This window comes from Lepidochelys olivacea (genome assembly GCF_965140295.1).
Source record: "Lepidochelys olivacea isolate rLepOli2 genome assembly, chromosome: 9".
Classification (NCBI taxonomy): Eukaryota; Metazoa; Chordata; order Testudines; family Cheloniidae; genus Lepidochelys; species Lepidochelys olivacea.
This window is the reverse complement of record NC_140419.1, coordinates 47896590-47919124: the sequence shown is the minus strand read 5'-3', so window position 1 is coordinate 47919124 and position 22535 is coordinate 47896590. Positions and strand designations below refer to the sequence as shown.

Genomic DNA, 22535 nt, shown 5'->3' with positions numbered 1-22535 from the left:
GTTGTATGTAAAGTAAATAAGATTTTAAAAATGTTTAAGAAGCTTCATGTAAAATTAAATTAAAATGCAGAGCCCCCCGGACTGGTGGCCAGGACCTGGGCAGTGTGAGTGCCACTGAAAATCAGCTCACGTGCTGGGGAAGATGTAATAGAATGCTAAACTGTTCAGCCACTAGGTGGCACTGTCTATAAAAACCTGATTTTAAACGAACCTCAGGCATATCTGGCAGAACATTAAATGCTCTTATGATGAACACAGCTGGTGTGTATAAGCAAGCTCTATAACCAGTCCATATCTAGTACAGAACAACATGACAGATACTGAGACTCCTCAGCACATTCACTCACAGCACATACAGAGCACAGTGAGACAGGAGGAGGGATAAGAGACAACATGACCCAAGACGAAGTGGTTGGGTTGTTTTCAGACTCAACCTGAACCCAACACTCGTAGTCAGGTCCTGTTGGGTTACGTTGCAAGGATCTACAACAGAAGATGGTTCTTGGAGATTCAGCTCATAATATGTCTCTCCACTGGTTACTGTTTCCTTTCCCCCTTTACCACAATGTGTTGTCAGTTTAACTTATGTTATCCAATTTAGACTGTAGACTCCCATGGGCAAGGACCTTGTCCTCTTCTATGCCTATACAACAAAAAGCCCACTAACAGGGATATAGGAATAATTAACCTACTGCAGCTGACCCTTGTGCAGTCTGTGACTGATGGCAATCTTTCTCCTAAAGAGTACAACATGGGTGTACGCAAGTACATCTTACACACATCAGTTTGCAGATTTTTAGCTTCCTGGGAGCAGCATTTCTTGTAGCAGGGTAAGAAGGATGGTCCAGTGCCTAAGGCTGTGGACTGGAACTTGGGAAGTCCCACTGGATTCTTGGCTCAGCCAGAGACTCCCTGTAGTACCTTGCACAAATCACTTAATCTTCACCCTGTGCCTCAATTCCCCATCTGTAAAAATGTAATACTCTTCCTCACAGAGGTGTTGTGAAAATAAAATCCATTAATGATTTGAGATGCTCAGACACTAAAATGATGAGGGCCTTATAAGTAACTAGATCGATATTTGGCAATTAGGTTGTTTTGGTGTCTAGCGCTGTTTTTACATCTTTATCAAGCCTTTCATTAACACATTGCCACTAAATTAAGACTATAATAACACATCTGCCTTGGGAGATTAGTAGAAATGCAGCAGGAAGGAGACAACAGATCAGGCAGCGAGTATACAAATTTAAAACTGTTCACTACATCCCTGAACTATGCCCAAAATTCTGCTGTTTTGGCTGACAAATATTGTCTGACTTCTTCTGGCATCTAACTTACTCAAGCTTTCTCAATGCCTTCCATTTCTTCCTTGGTCCAAGCTTCCCATAGCATCCTCCAAGGCTCAGCCTCTCCCCATCAATAACCCTACACCTAACTGCAGACTTCTCCTGTTCCTGGTAAATGTCCTCAGTGGTCCAAGTAGTCTCCTCATTCCCAACTATAGGGTTTTGCCTGACAGCTTACCAGAATCTCTAGGAGATTTCCCATTTTGGCCCATGACAGGCTTCAGCCTTCTCTCCCCACTCGTGTCCTGGAGCATCTCTTCCAGGCTGCCAAGATATCAAAGCCTGGACTGTTCAACAACATGGCTTTCTGAGTCACTATTTGGACTTTATACTGGATTCCCACATAACAAAGCTTTGTTAAAGTGGAGTTAAGGCTGCTGCTCTACAGCAGAGCCACCTTATCCTTTCATGCCTCCAGAACATGGAACTCCAAAACCCAAACATGGGAAAATCAGGAAATGCTCATTTACACTCCCCTCCCCACGCCATGTATTCTTTAAAAGAACATGTTATGCTTAAAAAACAAAACCCCACAACCTTGAGAGAAACAGTTAAGGTAACACTTCCCACACAAGAAACCCCAACAATCTTAACTCTGCTCATTATGGAGACCATGAGAAACTCAAAATATCAGCGTACCTTATCCCTTCATAACATGTGTAGCCAGTACAGATCTGCATCTAACACAGTATACAATAAGACTCTGATTTGTATAATCCCATAAGTCTTTCAGTGTGGTCTGTATATTTCCGTTGGCCCAGCAATATTTATCCTTTTTTGTGTGTGTGTGTGTGAATTTTAGAGAGGATGTTAAATTAAGCTTTACATAGAAACTTAGCTGCTCTACAGTTAAGGCTGTATAGCTATCAGCTGCTCCATAATTAAAGACAAAAACATCATTTATGAAACCAGTTAAGGTTGCTAAGTGACCACAGTTAAATTACCTACCACATAATTTAAAAAACTCAAGCACCTAAAGACAAGGAGATCAACAGCTAAATATATCATATATTTTACACTGACCACATATGTTACTCTCATCAAGTACAAAGATGTGCATTTTATCATAACACAACCATAACTCTGACCTATGGATTTTGGGGTTATATTTTACATATTTTTGTTATCTACATTTCAGGAACTATTACCTTATAAAGAGATACCAATAAATATATTCACTGATGTTTTTCACTTAACAATAGACAATCTAATGCTTTGACAATGTATTTATTTGGTGGTTTTTTTTGGAGAGTTAAGTTGGATATGCGGAGCAAGTGGCCTGATAGTGTCCACTTATTTAAAATATCAAACAAATATAAAAGCCACTGAAGTCTCCAGATTATACATTCAGCTAAGAATATATACCCGGGGTGGCCAAACTTACTGACCTTCTGAGCCACATACAACAATCTTCAAAAATTCAAGAGGTGAGGCGCACCTGCTGGGGCTTGGGGCTTCAACCCTGCGGTGGAGTGGTGGGGCTAGAGGCTTCTGCCCTATGGGGAGAGGGATCTTGGGGCTTCAGCCCTGCAGGAGAAGCCTGTCTGGGCTTGGGGTTCAGCCCTGCAGGGAGGGAGGGTCTCAGGGCTTCAGCTCCACAGGAGGTACTTGTCTGGGCTCAGGGTTCAGTCCTGCGGGGAGGAGGGTCTCAGGGCTTCAGCCCCGCAGGAGGCGCCTGTCTGTGCTCGGGGCTTCAGCTCTTCTCCTGCTGAAGCCCCAAGCCCCAGCAGGCACATCCTGCAGGGTTGAAGCTGGGAGACCCACCTCCCTGCTGGGCAGAAGCCAGAGGTGACACCTGGGAGGGCCCATGGAGTCACATACCACACCCCAGATCTTGCCAGGATTTGATGACCTAGCTCAGCACTTGGTACCACTAGGCCTCCTCCCTGCATGGCAGCTGCTGGAGCTGGTGAGCTGAGTGCTGCAGTTGTGAGGAGAGGCAATGGCAAACAGCTGGGATCTGCAGGGAGAACTGTTCAGGGTAAGGGGGAGCAAGACTCAAGCTGTTAGAGGGGGGCAAACCTCATCAGGTAGCAGTCGCCACTGGCAGAAGCCCCTAGCCCCATCATTCTGCTGCAGGGCAGAAGCCCTGAGCTCTGCCCCCCAATCTGGTGGGCAGAGAATGGAAGGGCTTGTGGGGCTCTGAGAGCCCCACTTTAACTGTAAAAGAGCTACATATGGCTCTTAGCCACCCCTGATATATGCAATCTTGTGTTCCTGTTATTCTCATACTTGCCTTCCTCCTTCTGTCCACACCCCTATCTGTGTTGCATTTTCTCCCTAGTTAGGCCCCAATCCTGAAAACTGATTTATGTGAGTGGACACACACAGCCTGACAAAGCCACTGGGGTTCCACACAGGTGCAGTAATCCATCCACATGGATCAGATTACAGGATCAGATCTTTAGTTTACAGTCTCTTTCAGGCAGGGACTCTCTCTCTTATAGTATGTTTGTTCAGACCCAGCACAATGAGGTACTGATTCTGTAATCCAAATAATATGCTTAATAGGGAAGTGTATTTATAATAAATTTAAGTAAATATGTGGATATGCGTTTGAGGTTGAATGTGTATATACATAACTTGTTGCTTTTTTCAAAAGGGTTTTATGTTGAATTTGTATTTTGAGATTTTTGTTGAAAGAACCATATTTATTTAGACTTAGTGTAAAAGTGGCTGTGTTGCAACCCTGGTCCATGCTCCCGTTCCCAGGAAGCCTGGGAGGAGACAGGAATCTCCCACTGCTTCCTGTAGAGAGGAGTGACTGGATTGCATGTACTGAAAGGGTTTGCCTTTAGATATCTTTGGCTTGTAGGCACCTTTTGATTGCTTTTTATTTGGGCTTTACCTTATCTACCTCTGTGGCGTAGCCAGGGTGGAAGAAAAGCACACTAGATCAGCAATGGCTGGAGCATCTGGAAAATGGGAGTGGGGGGGGATACCAAAATTTAATTTTTAAAAAAGTAGCAAAGATGTCTTGTTTTTTCATTTTTTGTTTTTATGTTTGTCTATTTATCTGTCTAATCTATTTAAATGTAAGCTCTTTGGGGCAGGGACTGTTTCTTGCTCTCCCTGCACAGCAGGGTCCTAATAAGGCCTCTTGGTGCTACTGTATCATAAATGATTGATGATAATAGACCAGTGAAGATCTGGATTGATGGCTGAGGAGGAGCTCTCTCCTGTGGGGAGCTTTTTCCACTTCCCGTGTCCTCACACCTTGAGAGCAGTGGAAGGTGGCACATGCCTGCTATTAGGGGGGTTAGTTCTTGCTCTCCAATTATTGCTGCTTTCAAGGTTCAAGCAACCTTAAGAACTACCAATTTCACACTAAGGAGCTAAAATCCAGGAGAATCTTATATAGATGGTATCTTTAACTAATATAAATTCTGCCCCAAGATTAAAAGGCTAGAAAGTAACCTACTTGAACCACTTCTTACAAATTTCAGGCCAAGTTTAGTTCTAATGGGTTATACGTAAATGTTTGAACTATTTTCTCTCTCATGTATATTCAGCGTCTTCACTCATCAGAAATGCACGAGTGAAGTCTTCGCACTCTAGAAATCTAGGAACACTGCCTGGGTTAACAGGGGCAGTATTTCTGTCAGACAGCACAATGCCTTGGGCAGCCCATAAGTTTATGGCACAACAAACATGGCCCTTACCTATTTGTTCAATGAGCGTTTTCCAGGAGTCAGTTGTCATAGGGTGAATCATTTGCAGAGTTTCAGGGAGAGCAGCTGGGCACTCTGGGAGCACGGGGCTCTCATCAGGGATAAGCACTGGTCCAGCCGTGGAAGGGGATTCTCTTTGGGAGAGAAATATACAGTCAGGCATTGTCAATCGAGCTGCCCTCAGCCCAAGCATTTGACAACCCCAGCTTCCACATACACCAATGGGCTCTGGCACTTACCAGCATCAGTGGCCAGCAAGACACACTATTTAGGGACCCTGAGTGTGTATCTTTCAGAACTACCCTATGATTCACCTCCATAGGGCAAGCACACTCCTTCCTCTCCAAAAAACCCCTATGTGCCACAGGGGCTGTCTTTGAGCACTGGGAGTGGAGGCTTTGGGCCTGTAGGAGAGCAGTAACCTCTCCTGATTCCACCCGGAGCTGGGGTATGGGATCCCATCACGGATCGAGTATAGCCCTGTGCAAGAAGGTGATAGAGCCAGGCTCAGAGTAGGTGTGTGTTTGTGTGTGTAACCGAGGGATTCTGGCTGGGGTTCAGCTCAGGTCCGTATAGAGTAGGGAGAAAAGAGGATGAATGCATCTCAGTTCCAGTACATGGAAGGGGGCAGGGGGAAGGGATGCTGAGAGTTCAGTCACATACCCTGGTTTAGGGAGAGGGAACTTGAATCTAGGTTCTTGCTGGAGTTCAGCCTGGATTGGAACAGGGAGATGGGGAGGACTGAAAGTGGAGAGAAATGGGGATCAGCCTCGTTGGTGAGAGAGATGGTGGCGGGGGGAGAAAGGAGTGTGATGAAAAACAGCCCCGGTTGATACATAGGTATGGGGTGGGGGAATGTGACGGAGATGAGTTCTGGTTGTGGGGTGTGTGTGTGTGTGTTGGAATGGAGGTCAACACCATGTCAGTAAGGGGGTGGAGGAGGGTTATAGGGGGTGTTGGAGGGGAAAAGGTGTGGAGAGTGGAGATCAGTCCAGGTTGGGGCAGGGGAGGTTTGGAGAACAGCCCCAGGCAGGGCAGGGGGATTGGTGTGTTGTGGGGGGGGGTGCAGAGCAGCCCTGGGTGGGGCAGGGGGATTGGCGTGTTGGGGGCGAGGGGGAATTGTAGCCCCCAGCAGGGCAGGAGGATGGGGGGGGGTTGGAGAGCAACCCCGGGCGGGGCAGGAGGGTTGGCGTGTTGGGGGCGGAGGGGTTGGAGAGCAGCCCAGGCCGGGGAGAGGGATTGGCGTGTTGGGGGGGAGGGGGGATTGTAGCCCCCAGCAGGGCAGGAGGATGGGGGGGTTGGAGAGCAACCCCGGGCGGGGCAGGAGGGTTGGCGTGTTGGGGGCGGAGGGGTTGGAGAGCAGCCCGGGCCGGGGAGAGGGATTGGCGTGTTGGGGGGGAGGGGGGATTGTAGCCCCCAGCAGGGCAGGAGGATGGGGGGGGGGGTTGGAGAGCAACCCCGGGCGGGGCAGGAGGGTTGGCGTGTTGGGGGCGGAGGGGTTGGAGGGGTTGGAGAGCAGCCCGGGCCGGGGAGAGGGATTGGCGTGTTGGGGGGGAGGGGGGATTGTAGCCCCCAGCAGGGCAGGAGGATGGGGGGGGTGTTGGAGAGCAACCCCGGGCGGGGCAGGAGGGTTGGCGTGTTGGGGGCGGAGGGGTTGGAGAGCAGCCCGGGCCGGGGAGAGGGATTGGCGTGTTGGGGGGGAGGGGGGATTGTAGCCCCCAGCAGGGCAGGAGGATGGGGGGGGGGTTGGAGAGCAACCCCGGGCGGAGCCGGGGGATTGGGGGTCGGGGGGTGGAGAGCAGCCCCTGGCGGGGCAGGGTCCGAGCCTGCGGGTCACCGCGCTCTGGCTCAGAGTCAGGGGGCAGAGGAGGGACGCGAGCCCGGCGGTGGGTCCGCCTGCAGGTGGGAAGGGGTGAGCGGGTCCTGCGGCGGGGCGTCCCCTCCCCGGCTCGCCGTCAACCCTCGCCCCTCACCTGCCGGCCGGGCGGGCTCCGGCCGCGCTCTCCGCCGAGCCGTCGCGGTCCAGGGCGCAGGCGGCGCTGAGCGCCGCAGCCAGCAGCTCCATGTGAGGCTGTGACAGCGGCGGCGAGTCCGGCTCCGAGCGGCGGCTGCCGAGCGACTCTGCAGGCGGAGCGGGGCTGGGGGAGGCCGGGCGGTTGCCACGGCAACGGGGGTAGGAAGGCAGCAGCCTGCGCGGGAGGGTGATAGAGACCTGCAGCGTGCGCGGGGGAGGGACCCCCGGCCCGGCTAGAGCCCCCGGGACACCGACCGCCCCCCTCAAACCCCCGGGACACCGACCGCCCCCCTCCCCCTGAGCCTCCTGGACACCAACCCCAGAGACCCCGGGAGACCAACCAGCCCCCCAGAGCTCCCTGGCCTAGCTAGAGTCCCCGGGAGATGGACCGGCCCGTCCTGAGCCACCTGAAGATAACCTGGCTCTCCCCAGAGCCCCTCACCCCACGGCCTGGCTAGAACCCCCGGGAGATGGACTGGGCCCCCAGATGCCCCATGGCCTAACTAGAGCCCCCAGGAGATGGACCATCCAGGAGAGAGCTGCACTCCCCCAACAGCCCCTCCCCAGCTAGAGACCTACACCCCCCTGATAGGTGGCACCTGTCCAGATAGAGCCTCTCACAGCTGCACCCCTTTCACAGAAGCACCCTTGAGAGAGCTCTCCTCAGAGCCCACTGCCCTGGGTACATCACCCAGAGGCAGACATGCCCCCCCGCCACACACACACATTCCAGCAGCCACCACCCCTATCCCCAGCCAGAGCTCAGAGACATGTGCACCCAGCCACCCCTTACTGCCTCCAGCCCAGCACACACACAGAGGACCTCTCCCTAGCCCCTTAAACCCAGAGCACAGGTCTTCTCCGCCCCTCCCCACACACACAGAGGTGTCCCCTACCCCTTGCCTCCTTCAGTTTGGGGCACAGAACCCCCCTCTCCCACTTCGTCTGCACGTCACTGCCCTGGAGCAGAGTGTGTGTTTTGGAGGGGAAGTGTGGCGTTTTTGGATTACTCCCGGATTTGGTGCATATTGTGCATTACTTCTACTGAAAGCAAATTCTGAGATGGAGGACAACTGGAACTCAGAATAATTCCCTCCTCCAGTCTCCCCTCAGAGGGACTTTCTCTCAAATCCAAATTACTACACAGACAGAACAATTAGCTTCCTCCCCAATACAGGGGATTTTGCACCTTCATCCTTCCACCCCCCTCTCTACCTAAGAATTGTCAGCTCTACAGGGATTTTTTTTTTGTGCTCATACAATAAATATCAATATTTTCAGCACTCTAAAATCTGTCTTCATTCAGGTAATCTTTATGCTGCCTCAGGGATGACTCCGCTTGAACTTTGGCATCCAGTCACACCCCTCTGATCAGTCTGAAAACTTGTGGACAGGCTGGGTGCTGCTCTGCTACAATTTGCTAACTCCCAGGAAAAAAAGGTAATTCATGCCAAATAAAATCTGAGGATTTAAACAGGAAATTCTCAGCTAAATTTCCCAGACAAACCTTAATTTACCCTTTTGCATATATAAATATGGCTTTTTTCAATATATAATCATACAATTTAGGCAATAATAATGAAATCCGTATGTGGGTCTCAAGGTATAGACAAAAGCAGCTTTTTTTTCTCTATTATACTGTATTATTTGCTAAATAATGCAACAGGATAATTTGGCCCAACCTCTTTCAGTTACACTGGTATAAATCCAGAGAAACTCAACTGATTTTAATGGACACCATCTGGGTTTACAATGGTTGTCACACACATCCCTGGTAGAGCCCCTTTTGGCTGGAAACTCCAGGCTGCTGTGTTGAGGAGGGGACCCAAAACACTAGATTCATGTGCTCTTAAACTTCCCTTGGGCAGAAAAGGTTATAGCCCTTGGCATTTTTAGCACATTTCCTGAGCACAGGCGGGCTGTTACCACTTTATGGAAATGGGATTACAAAGCCTAGCTTCCCTCAGCCCCCAGGACCAACAGTGACCCACTCCCAGACTCGCTTAAGTACACCCTTTCCCAGAGTTCCATCCATGGTCGCTCTATGTTTAGTTTAACTCTTGAGGGGCACATATTGGTGAAGCAAATCAACACACAGATAGACTTCAGAAAGTTTTCCAAACACAATTACTCTTTATCTCTCTTGCAATATTTAAGTAAAGATGTAGACAAACAATAAAACACCTATGTGTATTTCCCTACCCCAGTTTCTTCACCAGTCTTGAGCATTCTTTGGGCTTCAGGATGCCCCCTTGCACACAGTTTCTCTCAACCATAGTGTCTCTCTCACCTGTGCCCCAGTTTCTTTCTTTCTGGCTGATCCCTCAATTAAACAAGCCCACACTGCTATGAAAGCCTTAAGCATGTTTCTCTCCTGCGCAAGCTTTCTGTGTGACTCAGGGCGTCACCCTACTTACCCAGTCTCTGTAGTTTTAAAGGCTAGTTCTTTTTCCTCCTGTTTGGGTGAAATATTCCACCCAGAAAATCCTAGCTCTGTAGGCAAACTTGGTTGAACTGGTTTCCAATCCTCCCTCAGGTAACCTTTCTTAGCATACACATTGTTTGGGCAGAGCTCAGTGGTTAAAGTTAACTGCTCTCCTTTGTCCCTAGTCTGGGCCTTATGTAACACAGACCTGACAGCACCTGGCTAACTCCACATCCATGATACAGCAATTTCATAATACCAGTCAGAACTCATAAATTGTACATACACGGATTTCCTAAATCATCACAACCAGTGTTACTGAAGAATTTGGCCTTTTGTGAGGGTTTGCTGGGAGAGGTTAACAGCTGCTAGTGGTCACAGAGGGTTTTGATAACTCAAACGGGGATCATGGGATAGTCATTGCATTTGACAGCTAAAAGGAAAAGTCCGGGGCTTATCACAATGGGAAGTTTGAGAATTGGAAGGGGGGTCTGTGTTTTGTCACATCTGTGAATATGATGGAGTGAGGAGTGTTTGAGACCAGAAGTGGGGGGCAGGCATTTGTTACGAGTTAGAGGGTCAATATGATAGGAAAGCTGGGTGATACAGCACTTACCAGTCATAGAGGGATCTGGGGGACAGACAACTGTGAGGAGGGCCAAAGGCTTGGAAATGGGGTAAAGTGGTCAAGAGCACTGGTTGCAATGAGGCTTGTTTATCTGATCAGTGGATACTGATTGAAAGCTGAGCCCTTGTCATCGAGGTAAGAGTATTGGAAGAGTTGATAGCTGTGTGTGTGTGTGTGGGGGGGGGGGGGGGGTCAGAGAATTGATACTTACATGGGAGGGCAATCACTTTAATGAGCCTGTTCCTGGTAGAGGGGCTGCCTATTCTTCACTCCTGCCTTAAGAGAAGGGCCAAGAGTGAGGTAGTTCTTCCTAAACCCATATCTACCAATCTATCTACCACAGCAGCTATCTGCTATCTACCAGAGCAGCAAAATGCATGAAGTTTTACCAATTGTGCTAAAATGAACACAGTATTAAATATGGGTTTCAGAGTAGCAGCCGTGTTAGTCTGTATTTGCAAAAAGAAAAGGAGTACTTGTGGCACCTTAGAAACTAACAAATTTATTCGAGCATAAGCTTTCGTGAGCTACAGCTCACTTCATCGGATGCATTCAGTGCCACTTTGAAAATATATGAAATATAACTTTCATGGGCACCTATTTAGATACATCTCACAAGAAACTGATGCATGTTAAAAGGTTAATGAATTTAACTTTAATAACTTTTGTGCTAGTATTTCTAAACCAAATATTTTAACAGTTAGTTCTTATATTGCATTTTTTCTCTGTAGATCTGAAAACTTTGTACAAAGGTTGGAAAGTATTATCTCCATTTTACAGATGAGGAGATTGAGTTACTACTGAGAAGTATAATATAAGATGCTCAAAATTGCAGCAAGTCAGTGGCAGAGTCAGGAGAAGAACCTAGATATCCTGACCCCTATTTTGCTGGGCCACCCTCTCAGGGGGTAAGTCTAAGACAAATCTGAACTTTTTAGAAACGTAAGCATTTTGGGTTATATGCAAAAATAGAAAACATATTTTTTTCCATAATCCTATAACTGCCTGTTAATTAAGACAGCCTGCATGTTTTTTCTTCAAACTTTCCACAAAAAACTCACCTTTGGGCTGAGATGAAAGCATGAAAAATATGCATCCACAATTTTTTTTAATTGAAAGCTATGAGGAGGTGAAAACAGGAGTTTAGAGAATGGAATGCTTTCTGTGACCATGGGAGGTCACTACTGTGATAATAAGGAACATCCCACATTTTAGTCCCATATAAACCTGTTCCATTTTTAAGCAGTGACAGGCTCATTTTTCTTCCCCTAGGAAGAATATTTTTATTTTTAAACTTTAATCTTTGAAAAGTGTTGCCCTTTCTTCCTTGCCAAATACACACCACGTACTCCTACTTCAGTCTCTAGATCTATAACTGAAGAGCTCCTTGTAATCAGCACAAGTGCTTAAGAAGCACACCAGAAGAAAGGGCTCCTCACACCCAGCAGGGGAGAGGAGTGGGAAAAAGAGAATCTAACTACTGGCATAACGTGCATTTTAAAAATGATGCATCAATCCTGCAAGCTGGTGAGCACCTCCTGTTAGGTGCTGGGTGCTTTCTGCTCTCACTGATGTCACAGCAGACACAAAGCAACTTGAAGACTGGGCTCTAAATTTAAAAAAACCAACACAGTTTCTCTTTAGGAATTATAGGGTTTTCTGAAGCACTCAGACACTGGGAATTATCCCCATGTGTGCCTCTCCTCCTTTCATTAGCCCTCTTGGCACTGGGAATGTTCAGTGTGGCTGTGCTAAGGAGAGGGAACGTGAGTTTGTGTGTATTTCTTCAAGGATGTAGGGAGTGGAGTGGTTGCCAAATGTCCTTAGCTTTAGCATAATGTCCTTAGCTTTAGCATAGAGAAGATTTTAAATTTGGCTGACCTGGCCCATGGCTATATTAAAAATGTGATAGTTTACTGGAGTTCATAATTTGCCTATTTCAATAGTATAGTTATGGCTGGATTTTTATTCTAAACCCCTATTTTGAGGTGCTAATAGTTTTTCAAAGTAATTAACCCATTGGACTAACATTGCTCATGTATATTTTAAGCACAAAGGTGAATTTTATTGGAAAGCTTGACAAAAACCTCACTTGGCTGTTCCTGAGGATGGAAAAAAGAGGTTTTTATATGTATTTGTATTAATTTTTTTGCATTAATCTTCCTCCTACAGAAACTAAAAAGAAGAAACACAGAGCACCCAGACTAGCAGACCTTACTTGGCGGGGGGGACCCCCCCCACTGACTTCCAGTCAATGGGAGTATTGCATAGGTAAAGGGTACAAATGGGGTTCACACAAACAGCCCTGTTCAACCAAGGCCAGCTGACTCACAGGAGAAATGTGGGGTCAGTTATAACTTCCACTAAGGCTATACGTAGTCAAGTATGTTTCATGATTCAGTTAGACAGCATGCATCTGCTGAGCAGTGTTTTCTGCAATGATGAGTAGTACAAGCATAACTTCTATATTTTGGTAGAGTGTTTTGAGTGTTACATCAGGTCCTATATGTTATTTTTGCACAGGAATTCAGGCATCAGTTTCTATTTTTCACTTTGTTAATCACAGTCTCTAAAGATACCATCTGTGCACAATTTTCACTCCTGGGCCTTGTCTTTCTAGTGTGGGATCAATGGAACTCCCCAGTCCCTGAAGTTTTTTGGCCGCCACTTCCAACCACTATTCTTTGAACATTGAGTCCTTTGGTTCATTCTTGACCAAAGGAGTTCTATCTCTTCTGACTCTGCTTTGGCTCTGTGTCCCTGTGAGGTACCAACCCTGCACTGGGTCAACGGGGGTGACCACTCATGAGCCCAGGAGACCATACCCCCTTTCCCCTGCTGTGCGTGCTCCAGATGGAGGGGACAGATAAAAGGAGGCATCCCAGCTCAGTCAGGGCTGGTGGAGGAAGGATGTGTGCTGCAGGCTCCTGCAGCGGAACCATTGACTCTCTAGGTTGTTGGGACTGTGGACCCTGACTACGCTGTGGATGACTAGCAAACCACAGAGACTGATGGAGATGCCGAGCCACTGTCAGCTGAGGAGACACCCGAGATGGGCTTTACGGTAGTAAGTGACCCAGGGAATGTGTTAGGAGCCAATGCCTGAACCCTTAATAGGCAGTTTAAGAACCTGGTGTGGTAGGGTGGGCCCAGGTTCCCCAAACTTCCCACCCTTGTCTGCAATTGCCACTAGGTGTGACTACTGGGGACTCTGGATATAGACTGAGTGTTTGCTCTGTCCCGCCCCAGGGGCTGCAGACTGATTGTTTGCTCTACCCTGCCCTGCCCTGAGGGTCAGAGCCCCAACTGCCATTGTTTGCTCTGGCCAGTAGGCCCAAAGGCTACAGACTACTTGTTTGCTCTGACCGCCAGGGGTCCTGAGCCCCTTGATCATGATTGCAACAGGGAATCCTGACAAACGTGTGACGGGTTTACCAACCCTGCACTGGACAAATAGGGGTGGCCCCCCACTCGACATGCCAAGCCCCCGGGACTGTCCCATTTCAGTTCTGTATTGCCTCGGGTATCCTTTGTATGGTGTCTCTGTCTTCCAGTTAGGTCTGATTATTATTTTAAAATTAGCAATCTTTGATTCTGTGTGTCCTTCGCACCACCCATTATTAAGGTTGTCTGACATTTCCTTTTATAAAATGCTGTTTTCAGTTGCTTATAATAACTTTTCCAAACTTTAACCATTTGGGCTGAAATTTTCCATTCTGTTGTCTGCCTTGGGCTGAATTTTTGTGGCAAATTTCAGCCAAAATGTTTCAGCTGTTTCTCAGAATGAGTCTAGGGGAAAAAAGAATTGTTTTGCCCATGTTAAAAAATTCTGGTTACCTTTTCTTTGAAAAATCCTTGTGCCCCCATGCTTTCGAGCAGGGATTTGAAATTTGGCAGGGAGATATACCTTTGTGTCAGTGACGTGCCTTTTGCTGTCCCCTGAAAATCCACCCAACTTTGGCCAATTTATAACCCTTTGAAAAATCCATTTTGTACATGCTCAGTAGAGACTTGTTCAAGCCTGACAGCTAAACTCCCTGATAACGTGGTCCACAGTGAGCAGGTTCCAGCCCAGGGCAGAGCAGGATTTCCCCTGTAATTGCAGCTGTCTGGGGTTGTGGGCTGTGCTGCCTATAGGCATCTAACTGAGAATAAGGAGATTGTTCTGTCCTTTGTTCTCAATTACACCCCTGCCAGACCCAGGGAATTTGGAGGAGAGAGTTGCCTAATAAGAATGCAGAGGGGACAAGAACTGGACTGGCAGGGGAAGAAGATTGGGGCAAGAGTTTATGGGGGTGGAGACTGGGGACTTGGATGTTGGTCAGATGGTTGGGAAGGGAAACAGACTGGGATTGGGAACGGGGGCAGAGACCGGGACTCGATGGACACAGGGACTGGGAGCTAGTAGGTCGGGGGGAGATTGAGATTGGATGAGAAGCTGTGTGGGAGCTGGGACTGAGAACCAGTGAGGTGGGGGGAAGGAGGTGAGGAAAGGAGAGATAGAAATGACAAGGATCCAGTGTCCAGGGCGAGAATTGGGATTGGCTGGGCAAAGAGACTGGGACCAGGAGCAGGGGATAATAGAGGACACAGATTGAATGAGGAGCGAGATTGGGGGCATGGCTACATTTGCAGATGTAGAGAGCTTTGAGTTAAACCCGCCTTCGGAGAGTGCAGTAGGGAAAGCACTGCAGTCTGTCCACACTGACAGCTGCAAGCGCACTGGCGTGGCCACATTTGCAGCACTTGCAGCAGCATTGGGAGCGGTGCATTATGGGCAGCTATACCACAGAGCACCTCTTCCCATTATGGCGCTGTGGCTTGTGGGAAGGGGGTGGGGGAGATGGGACATTCTGAGTCCTGTCCCAACGCCCCGTGATGCATCAGTTTGCATCCCAGCAATCCCTGTGCTTCCGTCCACATTTGGTACCATCTTTCAACATTTTTTTGTACTGCGCGCTCTGTCTTCCCTTTCAGTCTGCGGGAATGGAGCCCAAATTGCTCAGGAGTATGCTGACGAGTCTCACCAGCACATCATCTTTGGCAGTCGAGTTATTCCTTATAATCCGAAGTGACAGTGAGGGCTCCGACAATATCGACTCGAGTAACGCATATGACACAAGTTTGCTTGTGGCATTCACGGACATGCTCACCATCATGGAGCGCCGCTTTTGGGCTCGGGAAACAAGCACTGAGTGGTAGGATCACATCGTCATGCAAATCTGGGATGACAAGCAGTAGCTGCAGAACTTTCGGATGAGAAAAGCCACTTTCATGGGACTGTGTGATGAGCTTGCCCCCACCCTGCAGCACAAGGACATGAGATCGAGAGTTGCCCTGACAGTGGAGAAGCGGGTGGCTATTGCAATCTGGAAGCTGGCAACTCCAGACAGCTACTGATCGGTCGCTAACCAGTTTGGAGTGGGAAAGTCTATCACTGGAATCATGTTGATGCAAGTTTGCAGTGCTATTAATCACATCCTGCTCAGAAGAACCGTGACTCTGGGTAACGTGCATGACATTGTGACTGGCTTTGCACAAATGGGTTTCCCTAACTGCGGAGAGGCGATAGATGGCATGCATATTCCAATTCTGGCATCAGCACACCTAGCCTCCGAGTGCGTTAATCAGAAGGGGTATTTCTCTATGGTTCTCCAGGCGCTTGTGGATCACTGTAGGTGTTTCATTGACATTAACGCAGGCTGGCCCTGAAAGGTGCATGATGCACGCATCTTTCGGAACACTGACCTGTTCAGGAAGCTGCAAGCTGGGACTTTTTTCCCAGACCAGAAGATCATGGTAGGGGAAGTCGAAATGCCCATTGTGATCCTTGGAGACATCGCTTACCCTTTAATGCTGTGGATCATGAAACCCTACAGAGGGAGCCTTGACAGCAGCAAGGAGCGGTTCAAGAGGCTGAGCTGGTGCAGAATGACATTGGAGTGTGCTTTTGGCCATTTAAAGGGTTGCTGGCGCTCTCTGTATGGGAAGCTGGACCTGGCTGATGACAGTATCCCCGTGGTTATGTCCGCGTGCTGTACCTTCCATAACATTTGTGAAGGGAAGGGTGAACGATTCACTCAGGCATGGAACTCTGAGGGTCAACAACACCTGGAGGCTGAATTTGAACAGCCAGAGAGCAGGGCTATTAGAGGGACCCAGTGTGGGGCTGCAAGGATTAGAGATGCCTTGAGGGAGCAATTTGAGACTGAAAGCCACCAGTAATGTCTGGTGCCCTGCAAGGGAGTGAAGTGCAGGGGTTCCAATGTTAGTAGGAATCTGTGTTTGCTACGCTGACTTGCAGTGCCTGTTTCTTTCCTGGGCTAAGGTATCTTTTACTTTATGCAATAATAAAGAATGTTTTAAAAGCCAAAAAATTCATTTATTGAAAAGAAACACAACTGCTTGGGAAACAGAAAGGGCAAGGGGGTGGGGTGGAGAACAGTACAATCACAGATTTGCCTATGTCCTGTTATCATACTCGGCCTTCCTGTCTGGAGTGCTGTGCAATGAGTGCTGCACTTCAGGATGGCTATACTGCATGGTGATGGGGTTTGAGTGCAGTGGGTAAGGGTCGTAGTTTTCAGGGCTGGGTGGTGAAGCTACAGGTGTTGGAGACAGCTGGTGGCGGTAAGAACCCGGATGTTGGGGAAAGTGGGTTGGAGGTAACATGGGGGCACAAGGGAAAGAGTTTTTGGAAAAGGGCTGCAGGGGGTGCGGGCTTGGTAATGCTCCGCCTCATGGCTATGAGCGCCTGGATAGAGTCCACTTGGTTCTCCATTATGCTTATCAGCCGATCCATGCTTTGCTGCTGGAGCACTGCGCTTTTGTGCTGGTGCTCCTCATTCTGCTAGCGGACCCTTCTTTCGCTATCCCGCCGCTCCTGCACTTTTTGATTTTCATTACCTGAATGCTGCATTACTTCTTTCTGATTCTTTGGAGTCTTTCAGTCAGTGATAACACAGATGGCTGAGATCTCAAGGTTGCATCTGTAAAGGCAAAATGCAACACTTAACAGAGGCAGCACTGTTCACATCAGACAGAGCAATGATTTCCCCGTACTTAAGGGCAAGCACAGTCTACACAATAAGATAATTTGCCTGTCCCAAAGCAAGCGCACATAACCCACAGGAGCCCCAAAATGGTGAGTAAGCACAGGGTCAAACGTAACTGATTGTTTCATGGCTGTACTGTCCTCTGGGTTTCTGTGCCGTGGGAAGAGCCAACAGTGGCAGGGGGCCCATGTACTGAACACTGTCCCCACATTTTCCACAGGAGTTCATCCTGGAAGATATCTCGCTGCTGCGGGTGACCTGGGAAGCAAGGGAGGGTCTTCTGCTGCAATGCGGCTTCCGCCCTGGCCTATATGCAGCTTCCCTGTGTGCAGCAATGGTCCTCCCGCCCCTCACACACAGTGGCGTGGACAAGTTAGCCTTAGTGGAACAAGGACCACAGTGGCTCTCCCAAAAAAACGGCGCAAACACATTGCCCAAGTTCTGGATGAGACCTTTGAAGAGATAACTGAGGCCAATTACCGCTATGTGAGAGAGCACATCAACGCCCTATTCCGCATCTAGGCATGCGTGCAGCCCTAACCCTCCTCGCCTCAAGAGCCCACACCGAACAACTTCCTTCCCAAAATAAAAGCTGCTTACTGGGAACCTCCTCTGGTGTTTGTCCTTCTCCAAGAACCAGCTGCCGTGACTGGCTACCTTCCTCCTGGCTTGAGAACAGCTCCTGGCTGCATGCATCTAGGGATGCCGGGGTGTCTTCTTCCGCCTCAGCACCCTTGCTCCTGCTTTGGTCCTCCTGCCTTGTTGCACTGGGCTCTGAAGTGTCCATGGTGATCCTCGGAATGGAGGTGGGGTCTCCCCCAAGTATTGCATCCAGCTCTTTGTAGACCTGGCAGCTCGTGGGGGCAGCACCGGAGTGGCGGTTTGCCTCACGGGCTTTGCGGTAGGCATTCTGCAGCTTCTTCACATTACTCCTGCACTGCAGTGCGTCCCGGTCATGGCCCCTTTCCATCATGTCCCTTGATATCTGCCCGAAGGTATCGTAATTCCTATGGCTGGAGCGCAGCTGGGACTGGACAGCTTCCTCCTCCCAAACACTAATGAGGTCCAGCACCTCGCCATTGCTCCATACCGGGGATTGCCTGGCGCGTGGAGGCATGGTCACCTGGAAAGATTTGCTGAGAGCACTCCACGCCTGGCTGAGCAAACAGGAAGGGGATTTTCAAAATTCCCAGAACATTTTAAGAGTGGGTCTGATGGTTGGTCACCTGAGGGCAGGGCAGTAGAGTTCAAAGTGATGACCAGAGTGGCTAGAACAGGCATTGAGGGACACTTCTAGAGGCCGATCAGAGCACACTAACAGACCAAGGCGTCCACACTGGTGCCGCGGCGCTCCAGCGGGGGTGCACAAAACGTTATTCCACTTGCCAAGGTGGAGTTCCAGGAGCACTCTAGCTGCGGAGTTAGAGAGCTCTACGTGCCTTTAATGTGCTCTAACTCGCAAGTGTAGCCAAGCCCTGGGAATGTGAGTGGGTGTGGGATGTGACTGGAAACCAAGGTGGAGAAGAGAGAGAGATTGGATGAGGAGCCAGGGGGTGGGACTGGAACTGGCTAAGCAAGGAAACTGGGGACAAACAGCTACAGGGTTATGTGGGGAAGGGGATTGGGAGTTGCCTGGCAACGAGAGTGATAGTTAAGGGGGGTGGCAGAAACTGGGATGGGGAGTCCCAAGAGGTCAGACTATGAATTGCTGAGGAAGGAGACTGGGACTGGGATGAGAAGCCTGAAAGGTAGATACTGGGACTGGCTAGGTGAAGTGAATGGGAGTAAGAGAAAGAGCCAGGTGGGGGTAGGACATGTCTCTGTGATGCAATAATATAGACCTGGAAGAAATTTTTTGGATGAAACTTTTGTTGCCAAAAAATGCAGATTTGGGTCAACAACAACCTTCTGCAAATTTGCGTCAAATTCGCCAAATTGTTTGTCAGTGGAAAAAATTTCCAAAAAAGTTAAAACATTTCAACTTTTTTATTTGAAATGACATTTTGTTTTGAATTTTACTACATTTTATTTAAAAGATTTAAAAAACAAAAACAAAACCTTGAAATGAATCATTTGAGGAAAATTTTTTAAAAAATTTGTTTTGGGTCATTCCAAAACAAAAAAATTTCAGTTCAGTTGCCAAATCTGAAAATAGGTTATTTACACAGCTCTAGTCATAGAATTTCTGACTTTTCAGTTTGCTTTCTTTAAAACCTTGGAAATTACCTGCAAACAATAAGAACAGTATTAAGGATGCAAAAGTCAAGCACTCAACAGTTAGGAAATGCCAGAATTAAGGTTGCCTGTGCAACTTTAATTTGGCCCCTTTGTGCATATGCATTCTGATAGTATTTAAATAACATGATCACATGCTAATTTTTCCATACCCCCTGGACCTGCCCTGGGGATGAGGCAGGGTTGAGTAGTAAAGGAGACTTGTCTGTAGGACCCCTGCTTCATTTGCTGCTGAAGTTGGAAGGTGTGTAGTGAATATAGCAGGAAGAGAAGGGATGATGTCAAGGTTACTGCCATTGAATTCTGCCATGGAGAATTGGTTTCTGTACTTGCCTGTGCCACAGTTCCTATCTGATGTTGGGCAAGTCACTTAAACCAAACTTTTCACTGATTGCATCGTCCTCATTTTCTGGGTGACTGACTGGATGCCCTGGGGCCTGATTTACAGAAGTGCTGCTCACTCACAGCCACAACTGAAGTCAATGGGAGCTGTGCTTTGAACCTATAAAGTTCTAACTACTCTGATAAATCAGGTGCTAGGCACCCAAATCGGGAATCTAAAAGAAGTGAATACTTTGATCTGAATTTCTTTGTGTATGTTTCCCACCTGTTACATTGGGATAATAATATCCTCTCATCTCACGGGGTGTTGTGAAAACAAATTAATTAATATTTATAACAGGTTTCAGAGTAACAGCCGTGTTAGTCTGTATTCGCAAAAAGAAAAGGAGTACTTGTGGCACCTTAGAGACTAACCAATTTATTTGAGCATAAGCTTTCGTGAGCTACATCCGATGAAGTGAGCTGTAGCTCACGAAAGCTTATGCTCAAATAAATTGGTTAGTCTCTAAGGTGCCACAAGTACTCCTTTTCTTTTTAATATTCATGAGCAGTCAGCTATTATAGTAATGGGCATCATAGGCTCTCTGTCCATTGTCTGAACCTAGTGAAATAACCAAATCAGAGACCAGAAGACTACAGGAACAAGGAATTTCCACTTAGATTTACTCCAGGCATTCTGCTCTACTCAAGGCACCCAGAAAAAATGGAATAGGGGCCTGCAAGTTAAGAAAACAAATTCCACAAAAGTTTTCTCTGGGGAGATTTTGGACTGTATCCATATGCAACACTGACATTCCCATTGCTCTGAATAGCCATAACTGCACATTATCCTGCCAAAATGTCTTGCTCTCACAATCTAGTTTTTTCTTTATTTACTGAAATGGGTTCTACTTTCTTTGCTCTTGCCAAACTCAAATATACTATCATTTTCAATAATCTTGGGCACTTCATCAGTTTGATAGCTGCTATGTGATCTGGGTTGCAGTTATCTTTGTGATAGTCCTCCCTCTTTACATGCTATCCTAAAAATCGAGATTAGCAGGAATACTTTTGCCAGCAGCCCTCAGATGTGGATACTGGGTATTGTGGGGGCATGGTAACACAGGACATTTTCTGTTGTGAGCCCTCATTTCTGAACCTAATTTTCTCTGTTGATCCAGCAAATCTTACTGTGATGGGTTGTATCTACCCTTCACTAGCTCAGCAAGGGTTAAGCATTCACTGTGGGCTCAGGGGGTCACGCCTTCTCACCCTTGCTGGGAATGCTCCAGCTGAAACCAGGATATAAAAGGAAGCAGCTCAGCTCAATCTGGACTGACTGAGGAAGAGAGCAGACACACGCTGCAGGTTCCAGCCAGGAAGCTACTTGAGCACCAGACTGCGGAGGCTAAAGATGACGAGTCCACTGAGGACCCGCAGTTGGCTGCAGAGACAGAGGGAGAAAGATGGCAGAGCTGCTGGAACTGGAATCACAGGAAGTGGCCCAGGGAACTTGTTTGTGGAGGTTAGAACCTGAACCTGAAACCAGGACTTGGATGCTGAAACAATTTGTATAGTGGGGATGCTGAGAGCCATTGAACCAAACTCTAAAGCCTGTATATGATTAAAATCACTTCAAGCCAAAGAGTGCGGGAGCATCCCCAGCACCCCTAGTTCCAGCACCTATGACCAGAACTACTGTTTGCATAGGGCCCCGGAGGTGGGACTCAATGGAATAGGGTGGACCCAGATCTCCTTACCTGCTGCTGTGCCTGCTGCTGGGTGCAGCAACTGCCCAAGATACTAGGCACCATTGCCTGAGACTGTGAACGTTAGGCACTACTGCCTGAGACCAAGGACTCTGGCTGCTAGGCCTCGCCACTCTGAGGACAAGGGCAGCCTCATGACTCTGGGAGGGAGAGCGCCTCTCAGTAGGAGTAGTGGGGTCAAAAATTGAACTAATTTTAAGATGGAGCTTGATATAGTTATGAATGCGATTATATGACAGGGTCGCTTGTGTTAGCTGGGCAACGGACTCAATAAGCCACGAGGTCCTTTCCAGATCTGTGTCCCTATGATTTTAAAGTGCTTTAAAAATTGTTGTTGTGCACTCGGAGATGGCCACATGTCAGTAGCAGGTGAAATGATTCTGTTTATATAGGTTTCTTTGTCTAGTCAGTCTGGGCTTGTTTCTATGAACACTTAGTGCGAAAATCCACCTAGCACTAGCCTGCTGGCCACTCAGTGTCCATGTGGAGCCTGCTAGTGCATACTAAAAGTTCCATAGTGCACTTTGATCTACCCTGCTTCGAAACAAGAGTAGATTGAAGTGCGCTGGGTAACTCTTAGTTCATGGCAGCATGGTCCATGTGGACAGTTAGTCTGTGATAGTCTAGTGCAGGGTAGATTTACACCCCAGCTTACCACAAACTCACTGCTTGTCTAGACAAGTTCTACATCTGCCATATAGACATAACCATGTGATGAACTATACTTATAATCTAAGTTCCCTCTAAGCTGCCAGTAGGATACAAAGAGCTGCGCAGGCACACAGCCACAGGGGCCTGAGGAGGGGAGCAAGTTGGGGGCATGAAGGGCTACTGCGCGCCTCTCCTCAGGCCCTGGAGCTGCTGCCAGCGGAGAGAAGCACCTCTCTCCTGGAGCTGCTGCTGGTGGGGAAAGGGCTGGGGGGAGTCCTCTGGCCCCAGCTCCAGGGCAGTCTGCACCCCAAACTTCTCATCCCCAGCCCCACCCCAAAACCCACATCCCCAGCTGGAGCCCTCACACCCTGAACCCCTCATCCCCGGCCCCACCCCAGAGCCTGCATCCTCAGCCACAGC

General features: G+C 48.3%; 3 protein-coding genes across 12 annotated transcripts in view; 1 reads left to right on the top strand and 2 right to left on the bottom strand.

Annotated features, from left to right (window-relative positions):
• Window positions 1-22535, bottom strand: part of NGEF (neuronal guanine nucleotide exchange factor) — a 106742-nt gene that overhangs the window by 43358 nt on the left and 40849 nt on the right. For all 6 annotated transcript variants that reach the window (XM_084638341.1, XM_084638342.1, XM_084638339.1 and 3 more), the window contains 2 exons: window positions 6991-7206; window positions 5009-5151 (listed from right to left, as the gene is read on the bottom strand). In XM_084638341.1, the coding sequence (XP_084494467.1) occupies window positions 5009-5151; window positions 6991-7206 (359 nt within the window). The remainder of the gene's footprint in view (window positions 1-5008; window positions 5152-6990; window positions 7207-22535) is intronic.
• The window catches only part of NEU2 (neuraminidase 2), a 75875-nt gene continuing 58505 nt past the window's right edge, over window positions 5166-22535 (top strand). Inside the window, exons 1-3 of one of the 5 annotated variants that reach the window (XM_084638355.1) lie at window positions 5166-5857; window positions 8338-8471; window positions 10865-10992. The gene's annotated coding sequence lies outside the window, so the exon portion shown is untranslated. Of the gene's footprint in view, window positions 5858-6802; window positions 6930-7056; window positions 7191-8337; window positions 8472-10815; window positions 10993-22535 lie in introns of those variants that run through there. The other 4 variants (XM_084638351.1, XM_084638353.1, XM_084638354.1 and 1 more) reach the window with 4 other exon arrangements.
• Window positions 16452-19090, bottom strand: LOC311525899 (zinc finger protein with KRAB and SCAN domains 2-like). The gene is made up of 2 exons (XM_084638356.1): window positions 17740-19090; window positions 16452-17073 (listed from the first exon to the last, which is right to left on the bottom strand). The coding sequence occupies exons 1-2, from the start codon at window positions 18254-18256 to the stop codon at window positions 17003-17005; spliced, it is 588 nt and encodes a 195-aa protein (XP_084494482.1). The 5' UTR covers window positions 18257-19090; the 3' UTR covers window positions 16452-17002.